The 11,254-nt window shown below is 46.2% G+C and overlaps 1 protein-coding gene across 1 annotated transcript in view; it reads left to right on the top strand.

The window, feature by feature from the left end:
• PARVA (parvin, alpha) overlaps nucleotides 1-11,254 on the top strand; it is a 167,722-nt gene that overhangs the window by 134,403 nt on the left and 22,065 nt on the right. Inside the window, exons 6-9 of the mRNA XM_011954271.1 lie at nucleotides 1,489-1,604; nucleotides 6,038-6,096; nucleotides 9,061-9,080; nucleotides 10,650-10,711. Of these exons, the coding sequence (XP_011809661.1) occupies nucleotides 1,489-1,604; nucleotides 6,038-6,096; nucleotides 9,061-9,080; nucleotides 10,650-10,711 (257 nt within the window). The remainder of the gene's footprint in view (nucleotides 1-1,488; nucleotides 1,605-6,037; nucleotides 6,097-9,060; nucleotides 9,081-10,649; nucleotides 10,712-11,254) is intronic.

Raw genomic sequence — 11,254 nt, 5'->3', positions numbered from 1 at the left:
CTCCAGTGTAACTCTTTTCTTTTTTTTTTTTTTTTTTTTTGGGGGGGGAAATCATTACAACCTGTACATCCACATAGGTTCTGTTACCTCCATTTGTAAATATGAGCAAATTAAGGCTCAGAGGCCTTCGATGGCCTAGCCTACCCAAGGCCATGTAGCCAGAAAATAAATGGTAGATTATAAAGGCTCCAGTCTGCCTGACCCTCTGTGCACCTCACTGAGTCTTTTTCTCCTTATCTAGTGAGAAAACTACAACCCAGTATGACCCAGTCTTCTCTGGTGTAAATGGCTTGACTTTAACATGACTCAGCAGCTTTGGCAGCACCCTGGCTCAGTAACATCCCATCCCAGCTGCTCCTTAAAGGGCATTGCCTACAGTGACCATAGTGACACTCACGCAAGTAACATAGCCCTTTGAATGTCTCTCTCATGCCTTCTTCCAAGGATCTTAAAACCCTGAACCAAGGAAGACACCTAGTGTTCCTGACTCAGAGTTTATTAAGGGCATGCTTTGTGTACAATCTTGAGACAAGCGTAGTAGTGATAATCCAAAGTTCATGGTTAAGTGGGAAGGGAGAAGGAGCGCAGAGCAGACATGCTTATGGTGATTGGAGTGGAGTGGGCAAGGCGAGAGCTGATGTGAGCTCAGAACTCAGCAGTTGTCAGGGTCCTGATGGGAACCTGGGATTAGAGAGGTGCTACATTGGAAATGTGGCAATAATAGGCCCAAGAAGGAGCCCCATGGGACTTGGCAAAGAACTGAGGGGGCCAGGCATGGTGGCACATCCCTGTGGTCCCAGCTACCCCACAAAGGCCAAGGCGGGAGGATTGCTTGAGCCTAGGAGTTCAAGGCTGCAGTGAGCTAGGATTATGCCACCGCACTCCAGCCTAAGCAACAGAGCAAGACCCTGCTTCAAAAGTAAGAAAATTTGAGGGGGCCCGGAGTGAGGCCTGTGATGACCACAAGTGTCCCCTGACCCTCAGGCATGGTATAAAGGGACATTGGGTGGATATATTAGGCTGCTCATGTATTGCCATTAAGAAAGGCGTGAGGCTGGGTAATTTATAAATAAAAGAGGTTTAATTGGCCAGCATCTGCGTGGCTTCTAGGGAGGCCTCAGGGACCTGTTACTCATGGCAGAAGGCAAAGTGGGAACAGGCACTTCATATGGCAAAAGCAGGAGCAAGAGAGAGAGTGGGCGGTGGGAAGGTGCCATATACAACCACCAAATCACATGTGAGAGTACGAGTGTACTTATCACCGAGGGGGTGGCACTAAGCCATTCATGAGGGATCCACCCCCACGATCCAAATACCTCCCACCAGGCCCCACCTCCAACACTGGGGATTACATTTCAGCATGAGATTTGGGCAGGGACAAATATCCAAACTCTGTCAGTGGGGGTACTGCTACACTTTGAACATCTGCTTATATTGCCTAGAACCTAGAAGAAGATACTATAATTTTTCAATCTTCTTTCATTTCAGCTGTTCATGCCAAGAGCCTGGTGGCCATCTTACACCTGCTCGTTGCCCTGTCTCAGTATTTCCGGGCACCAATTCGACTCCCAGACCATGTTTCCATCCAAGTGGTTGTGGTCCAGGTAAGACAGATAACACTACAAACATCTGTGTCTTTAAAGAGTCGTGGAGGTGGAGTTCCTGTGGTGCGTCAAGTACATCATTAGAAGGATGGCTGCATGAAGGCTGAGTGAGCCTGGGTGTGCAGCATATTGGGAGGCACTGAGTGAGCTTTCTGTTGCATGTTGGCTTCCCCTGGTAAGTGTACACAAGATGGAAGAGCGTGTGCTTGTGTATAGATAGCTTTTTTTTTTTTTGAGACGGAGTCTTGCTCTGTCGCCCGGGCTAGAGTGCAGTGGCCGGATCTCAGCTCACTGCAAGCTCCGCCTCCCGGGTTTACGCCATTCTCCTGCCTCAGCCTCCGGAGTAGCTGGGACTACAGGCGCCCGCCACCTCGCCCGGCTATTTTTTTTGTATTTTTAGTAGAGACGGGGTTTCACCGTGTTAGCCAGGATGATCTCCTGACCTCGTGATCCGCCCATCTTGGCCTCCCAAAGTGCTGGGATTACAGGCTTGAGCCACCGCGCCCGGCCAAGTGTATAGATAGCTTTGTGTGGGGTATGTGCCTATGGTTTATGTGTTTTTGTCTGTAAGTTTTCTGTGTAACGTGTAGTTGAGGGTGTGTGGTATGTATGTGTGCTGTGTGTCATGGGGTCAGGAGGAAAGTGTGTGTGTGTGTGTACAGGAGTGTACAGGTGCCCTGCAAATCATGGAGAACCATACTATTTTGGGTAAACAAATGATACTTAGGTATGGGGAGAAAGATATCTGTGCATATAAGGGAGTGTGTGTGTACATATGCATGTGTTTGAGAGAGACCCCAACTGGCCATGTCTGTATTGAAGGCACTGCTACTTTTCACCCACCCACAGAAGCACAGCTGGGATCTCAAGTCATCTTTTCCAGATTGTTGGATGGAATTTCCATTCACATATGGCTGTGTAATTTCCACAATGAGGGTGTGCTCTCTCCCTGTGACTATCTCACTCTGCTCCTAACCCCATTAAATACCCAAATTCAATTTTATTTTCCAACTTTATACCCATTTAGCAAAAGGTCATCCTTTTGTGTGCTTGTTTCTGTTCTTTTCCAAATAAACATGCAGCGAGGGAGAGTGCTCCATCTAAGCAGCTCCCTGGCGATCCAGGCTCTGGAATAGGGAATGATAACAGTGGCTCTGCCATCCCTTCGTGAGAAAAAGCCTTGAGGGCTGGTAGACTTCGCCCAATCAGATCAGGCCAGTTTCCAAGACAAAAGGCCTTTGAGTTGAACTTTCAGGGATCAGCTGTTAACAGGAGGAGAGGAGGAAATGATCCTCCTAATCGACTGATCAGTTATCCCCCAGTGAAAGACTGTTTCTTCCACACCTCTGAGTACTTAACTCCACTAAGCATCAAGAAGGTATAACAGGAATATGACACCTCGGCCCTGCCTGCTGAGGAGATAGGACTACAAATAAGAAGCAGAGAGGGCTCATAGAAAATGGGAATGTGTATGGCTCAGATACTGACTGCCACTGGCCAAAAGATCCTAATTGTCCTTGTTATTGAGCTCTTCAGTTGTATCAAACATGGCACTAAGCATTTTGTGTCTGCTATGGATGTGTGGCCAACTCAGAGTACTCTGGTTCAAGCATCTTCCTAGTGAGTCCAGGTCATCTCTATCGTGTTATTTTTACCAATCAGTAATGTGTGAATACAATTCTTTTTGTTTTTAAAAAGTACAATTAGGGAGGCAGGGATGAATAGGTGAACATGGTCCCCATAGGTGGGAGCACAGAGAGTTTTAGGTACATGTCACTGTACATTTGTCAAAACCGATAGAATGGACAGCACCAAGAGTGAACCCTAATGTCAACTATAGACTTTGGGTGATACCGTATCAGTTATAAGCTCATCAGTTGTTAAAAGTGTATCATTCTGGTGTAGGATGTTGAAGGTGGGTGAGGCCATGTATGTGTCAGGGCAGGGAATATATAGGAAATCTCTGTACCTTCCTCTCAATTTTGCTGTGAACCTCAGACTGCTCTGGAAAATATAGTCTTTTTTTTTTTTTTAAATCATGGTTCCTGGAACAGTTCATGAAAGAGTACTTTAAAAGTGACCATATATCACTAACATTGAAATTTTTTAAAATTATTTTCAAAGGTAAACATACTGTTGTTATATTCATTTATACTAGTGCTCTTATCACTAGAGGAGATAAATACTTTTATTTAAATTGCCCTTCTTTATCTTCTCTTTTGTGACAAATCCAGTCCAGTTCTTTGCGCATAAATTTGTTGAACATCTTAAGACTTTTCTTATCTGCTAGAATAAACAGCCTCTAACAGAAATAATAAAATCTGCCTGTTGGAATTACTACAGACTGAACAACAACTGAAAATGTGAGCAGGAGAGAGGGCGCTTCTGTTTTGAAACAGTGGTCATTGCAAGCCTTGTCTCCTGCCTTATTTTGAGCTCAATTATAGGCCATCAGAAGGCTGTTGTCGGTTTAATTTCTCCTATAGGCTGTTTTGTTAGCATGAGGGAGAAAAGAGGACATGTTCCATAAAATGGCATTAATGCATGTCAGGTTTTATGGGGTGTTTTTGCTTTATCAAGTTGAACAGGCACAGAAGCAAGACTCAGAATTGGTGGTGAGTCACAGACTGAACCACAAGAAGAACTCTTTAGGGAACAAGTAATGGGTGGAGGTGAATCAGGATGCTGTGTGAGGGGTTATTTAACCCAGATTTCTTTTCCATTCTATGCAGAAGTATTTAATTTTGCATAAAGTTGGAGGTGAGGTTTTATCTCTGAATGGCCATGCAGGACAAGGACACAGATTCCATTAGCCCCACATGAAAACATTGCCTGTGTTGAAAGTGCATGTGGAAAGAAGTCCTGATTTATCTTCACCTGGTCCTCTTTAAATGATTGATTTTTTTTTTCTTTTACTTCCTTTTTTTGTTTTGATCAGTCTATTCTTAATCTAAGCCAGATAGATTCTTGGCCTTATCCAGCTTTTCCTTTCTTCTGTAAAAGTATTTTGCAAGGACGCTGGGTTCTGTGGCTGTTTGTGGAACTTTGGGCAGGAGGCTCGAGAAGGCAGGGCTCAGGTGAGCCACCCATGTGCAGAGGCTCCTTCCTTCTTCACACTCATCTCAGCCTTGGGGAGGATGCATTTGCTTTGTCAATGCTTGCTCTGTCACAGCATCCTCCAGGTGTCTGGTGCTGGTGGTAGAGGGACCTAGTAGGATGAATCTCCCACCTCACACCCATCAGAAAGTCTTCCTGCACCCCAACATTACCTCCTTCATCAGATCCCATGCCCACACAGTGCTATTTAAACCCTCCAAACTGGCACCCAGAGCTACCCCAACTGGTGGCGGCTGCCCTCCCCCAGATGGCCTCTGGAACACATTTGTGCATCCTGCCTCTGCCTCTTGCCTGAGGCCATTCCTCCCATTGAAATAACCCCTTCTCAGTGTCCAGCTCCACCGCCCTCTCCACTTGGAAGGTTTCTCTGACCATTTCTAGCTAAAAGTGCTTGCTCCTGGCCTGCGTTCAGCACTTTCTGCAGAGGGTGACCGCGTAATCTATTATTCATGACACTTTTGAGATGAAAGCAAATCTTACTAATATGCTGGGACATCAGGGGGATAAACCAGGACTGTTTTGGGGAAACCACTCAGGTGTCTGCTTCATCTACCCTGATTGACTCTAAGCTCTTCAAGGGCAGAAACTATATCATATACTCCATAGTATTTGTTCTAACTCCAGCACAGGGCCTTGTACACAGAAGGCACTGATTAATGAACTAAACAAGAAAGAGGATAAGTTGATGGGAGAAGGGTGGACAGATGATGGATGGATGGACAGATGGTCGGATGGATGGATGGACGGATGAGTTTCTAACATACTTAACCTTGTCTCAGAGAATAAGCTTAGTTACCCGAGTGACAATTGTACTCCTTATTTAAAAGCTCCCATACTTATCAGTTAAGGAAAAAAACAAAACAAAACCCTCTCTCTCTAGTCTGAATTCCCTGAGTTGGCCTCAGTTCCTCCACCCAGCCCCCCAGTTAAATGTGTTTCTCAGCTTCCCTCTGTGGCCCCAGCTGGAGGGCAGACACACCCTGGCCTTCATTTCCATTTGGTTTATTGTGGATTACTCCAGGAGGCAAACAGTTTGCTTCCAGCAGAATGTCTTCCCATAAAGAAAGGAAAGATTCACCATCCAAGAAACAGCCTACTTGTTTGGACTAAACACTAATCGCACTTGCGTCCTAATGGTTCAGTCCAGTCCCAGAAAATCAAGACCTCCTTTCACTTCCAGCATTATCTTATCTCGGGTACATTTCTTAAACACCAGTAACTTTCTCAATGTCAGGAATGCTCATCAGTTTTTCTGTATTTTTCTAAAGCATAGTTTTCTCTTCTCCTCCCAACCCCTTTCCCCACCCCCATTTCAGAAACGAGAAGGAATCCTCCAGTCTCGGCAAATCCAAGAGGAAATAACTGGTAACACAGAGTATGTCAACACCATTGTTGCCAGCGATTCTGTAATGGAACACAGATGTTTCTCCGAAATTCATCCATTTGCTGATATTTAGTTTTCATTTATTGGGATTGCAGGAGGGATTAGACTTCAGCCAATGATTATAGTTTAGCCTTTTCCATGCATTCAAAACATGCCTCTCAATGCTTAAGGTACAAACTTGGGTGGGGAAGTGGGGAGAGGGAATTAGCAGTGATTGAAAAATTCTAATTTTGTGCCACTCCAGGAAAAAGTGTGCCCCAAAAAAGCCAACCCAGCATGAAATCGTCATGCCATAAACACTGGGTTGAATTTAAATTGTTAACCTTCAAAAGGACGTTTTTCTTCCTTTTTTGAATCGATTTATTTGGTCACGTGCCATGACCCAGAAAGCCTGTCTGCCTTAGAGTTGTCTTTTGGTTTAGGGTGGTTTTTTTCCCCATTTATTTTTAGAAATTGGGATATTAGAACCTATCAAAAGTTTGCCCTGGGGAACAGGAGTTTTGTCCTCAAGCAGAAAAAAAATGGATAGTGTGAGGTAAGTGTGTGATCACAAGAACTGAGCCCTGGCCCATGCAAAGCCAGGCAGTTAGCTTTCAGCACCTCTGCTCCCCAGACTTTTCTCTGAGGCCCCCTTCAACAAGAGCAGCATAGTGCAAAGAGCAAAGGCTACAAAGCCAACCCAACTTGAGTTCAAATCCAGGCTCTGCCACTTGCTCGCCAGCTGAGTCCCTTAACCTCTCTGACCTCAGTTTCCCCACCCAGAGAGGTAGGGAGGATTTATTGTGGTCACAGCTGTGACTTCGTTCCTTTGCCCTCTGAAGCTGCTGTTCCAGCTTTTCTCCAGCACAACTGACCCTTAACTCCCAAGCCCATCCAGTCTCTAGGAGGTTCCCGCCCTCTCCACAGCCATGGCTGCCACAGGAGTCCGGGGCACTGCCCACCTAGATCACATTGTGTACATGGCTTAACAAGGACTAAGACGCGTGGGCATTCCAGGCCAAGACTAGGGGCAAGAGATGTAGAGTGGCCTTTCCCAAGATGCCGTGTTTATGGCCGATGGAGACCCCATCAAGCAGCCTCCGTATCACCTCAGAGGCCAGTCTTGGTAGCCGAAGGGTCAGCTGATCTATAGGGCATACCTTGGCCTTGGTTCTGTGAGGGATGGGAGGAGCCAGACCTGCTGGGAAAGGAGAATTCCTCACTGTCCCACCGCCCACCACCCCTCCCCCATGCTGGGCTTGCCTGTGCCCGCTATTTCACCTCTGGGAAAGACGACGACAGAGCAGAGAGGAGCATGGCCTGGGAGAAACTCCCGAACCAGGGAGTGTGAAGTTTCAGATTATTGAACAATCTCTCGGATGCATGTTATGCTTTCTATGGCCCCTCTCTCTGCCCCAAAGACATAAACATGGATGCAATGTCCTAATAATGACAACACAGTACAATTTCTGGGGCACTTTCCTATCTATTGATGTCCATAGTAAACACATGAAGCCATGATTACACCCACTAAAACCCTACAGCCCAAGGGTGAGGAAGGAGACTGTGCCCTTGGTTTATCCAGCACTTAACTCCGAGTTCATTCTTTCCAGTGCACTGCTTGCACGTGCTCACTTAGTGGGTGACAGGTGTGCAGATGGATAAACCAATATAATAATCATTATGAGAACCAAAAGTGTATTTGGAAAAAAGTGTTTTCAGCATTTACTACATACTAGGAATTATGCTACAATATTTCTAGATATTAAATCATTTAATAATCACAACATCCGATTGAAGTATTTACCATAATTATCTTCATTTTAGAGATGAGAGACCTGGTGCCCAGAAAGGTTCATTAGTTTGCCCAAGTTCACTGTATGAGTTTGTTTTCAGGCTGCTGATAAAGACGTACCTGAAACTGGGAATGAAAAAGGGTTTAATTGGACTTACAGTTCCACGTGGCTGGAGAGGCCTCAGAATCATGGCAGGAGGCAAAAGGCTCTTCTTACATGGTGGTGGCAAGAGAACATGAGGAAGAAGCAAAAGAGGAAACCCTGATATAAACCCGTCAGATCTCATGAGAATTATTCATTATCACGAGAATAGCATGGGAAAGACCAGTTTCAATTAGTCTTTTCATGATTCAATTACTTCCTGTTGGGGTCCACGTGTTTCCTAAACAAAGGAATGAACACACAGGACAACACAAGACAAGACAAACACGCGGACCCCAACACTTCCCCCTAGGTCCCTCCCACAACACGTGGGAATTCTGGGAGATTCAGTTCAGGTTGAGATTTGGGTAGGGACACAGCCAAACCATATCAGTCACACAGCAAAAAAATCACTCAATCACTCAGTGCAATTTGAACCTCAATGATCTGTCTTTAAAGCTTGTGCTCTTGATACTATGCTGCTTCTCTGCTATGAGTGTGGTTCCAGTTCCTGCACTCTTCGAGAAAACCTACCCTGGGTCAATGGCAGGTGCATCTTGGTGGGTACTACAGGATGGACAGGAGAGAGACAAAGCTGACCTGCCCACAGCAACCTAGGCAGTAAAATTCTACATTGAGGGGTTGCCTGAGCTCACTCGTAAGAATTCTAAGATTTTCTGGTTGGAAATCTTCAGCCCCCTGAGTCCGATATTCTTTAACTGCAAGCAATAATATGATTTTATTCAAGGCAAAAAGTAATCCTTTGGGCATCACTGTGCCAGATTTTGCATTACACCACTATATCCGTGTAACGGGGGGAAAAATGGGTGGTAATGTGGTAAAGTCTCAATAATTGGAGGCCGTGCAGAATAAAATGTCAATGGAAGGAGGCTTTTTGAGTTCCTCAACCAAGGGCAGGTGGGTGGCAGGCAGCATGGGGTGGGCTTCCAGCAGTGATGGAGTGTCCTTTCAGAGGATTGGCCTCTTGTAAGGGACAAGAAAACAGTCACACTATTTTTTTTTCCTCTTTTTCCTCCAGGGCTCTTTCCGGGAGGCACGGTAAGTCACGTAAGAATGTCCCCTGGCACTGGTGGCTGCACTGGGGCTTTAGTTAATTCTGCAGCAGCTGGGAAGAACAGGCCCTCAGCTTGCCACCTGGATATATGTCTGCACCAGCCTGGGTGACATGGCCAGTTGGGTTGGGAGGGACAGCTTACTGGTGGGAAGAAGACTACCTACACCTGCGCAGTCGTCTTGAAATTTATCAGGCCATTGACCTTGCCATTTATGAAGCACTTTTGTAGCTATTGTTGTTCACAGTAAACATATGAAGCCACGATTATACCCCCTGAGACCCCACAGCCCAAGGGTGAGGGAGGAGATTATGATCTTGGTTTATCCAGCACTTAACTCCAAGTTTATTATTCTTTCCAGTACACTACTTGCAAGTGCTTATTTAGTGAATGATAGGTGTGCAGATGGATAAACCGATATAATAATCATAAAGAGAACCAAAAGTGTCCTCAGGAAAAAAAAGGTTTTGAGCATTTACTATGTCCTAGGAAGTATGCTAAAATATTTCTAGATATTAAATCATTTAATGCTTATAACATCCCACTGAAATATTTACTGTAATTATCCTCATTTTAGAGATGAGAGACCTGGAGCCCAGAAAGATTCATTAGCTTGCCCAAGGCTTCTGGATGGGTCCTGGGCATTTTCAGGGCAGTTTTGCACTAATTATCTCGTGCAAATAAAGGAAGACATGCACGAACACAGGGACTGTCCCCTCTCCCCACTCTGTCCTTCTAGAGACTGTCTTCTCTTCCTTCCCTCATCGCAGCTCCTAACATAGAGGCTGCAGCAAGGAGAATCCCTGCAGGGAGCATGGCTTTGCTATTTTCTATGATCCTGATATTTACTGTGGATAATATTTTGAAATATTTCAACCATGCTAAAAATTATTCCCTTCAGGAGACCATGTCAGAGTTTACAGAGCACGCGCATGCTTGTTCTCACTCTTCATCCTCGTGACAAACCTAAGGGAGGGTTATTTTTGAAATAACATTCTATAGAAGAGGAAACTAAGGCACAAAGGGTTGAAGTGGCCTAGATCACTTAAGAGGAAGAGCTCATATCCCATCCTGGAGCCCCCTGGCCATCCTGGAGCTCCCTGGCTCCCAGCCCTCTTCTCTGTGCCCTCTGCCAGCTTGTTTGTCATGGGTCTCCTGTTTTTGAAAATTGGGGGGTGAAATGATTTAATATTTGGATAACATTCCCCCTCTACTGAGGTTCAGAAACACCTGAACAATCGCTGAATCAGGGTATAATGGAACACAGTGAAGGGAAATGAGTAATCCCGGGTCACACTGCCTAAGAGAGCCCTGAGTCTGCCCCAACCCAATAATGTACTTGTGCATGGACACAGACACAGGCTCCCAGGGTGAGAATCCCCCCAAATCTCAGCCCCAAATCACATTCCAGAGTTCCCAGCAGTCTATACCCCAGAGGCTTCCCATCGGTCGTTGACCTTGTGACCTTGAGAGGCATGTGGCTCTGGGGCCCGAGGTGGGCTTCCCTGCCAGGAACCGGCTCTTGGGCTCCATGTTGTGTTTCCCTCTTTTTCAGAACGTGATGCCTTTGACACCTTGTTCGACCACGCCCCAGACAAGCTGAATGTGGTGAAAAAGGTGGGAAAGGGGTGTCTAGGACAGAGAACGGGAAGCGAGATGCAGCAGAACATTGGGAAAACCCATCCCTGCAGCTCGGGAGCTTCCTGCTGGAACTGGTGGCGTCACCTAATCTCTGCACACACACGGCTTTCCCCCTTGTCATCCATGTACCTGTCTGTTCCTTACTGAATGTTGCAGCCGGGCTTTTTCCTCTCCATCAGCATGAGCAGCCTGTCTTCCCACCCAGGCTAACCCCAGCAATCCCAGTCCTCCCCGCTCCTCACAGAATTCCCTGTCTCCCTGGCCTAGGCACCTGTGCCGAAGAAAGGACAGGATGGAAAGACCCAGTGGAATCCTTTTATCTCAGTTCCCCACTCAGACACTCCACCTGTCATTCTGCCTCTTGGAACCTCCTTGTTCCTTACACACCCTGAGTTGTATGGGACTGCAAGACCTAGAGCCTGTGGCCCTCCCTGTGCACTCAAGGGCCTTTGCAGAGAGACCTTCTGGGCCCAGGGCTCTTGGCTGGGCCTGATCCCGTGCTTTCACCCTCACCCTCGC

The sequence above is a fragment of the Colobus angolensis genome, unplaced genomic scaffold, assembly GCF_000951035.1.
Source record: "Colobus angolensis palliatus isolate OR3802 unplaced genomic scaffold, Cang.pa_1.0 Scaffold380, whole genome shotgun sequence".
NCBI lineage: Eukaryota > Metazoa > Chordata > Mammalia > Primates > Cercopithecidae > Colobus > Colobus angolensis.
Note: the sequence above shows the minus strand (reverse complement) of the source record. Positions and strands in the feature narration are given on the sequence as shown.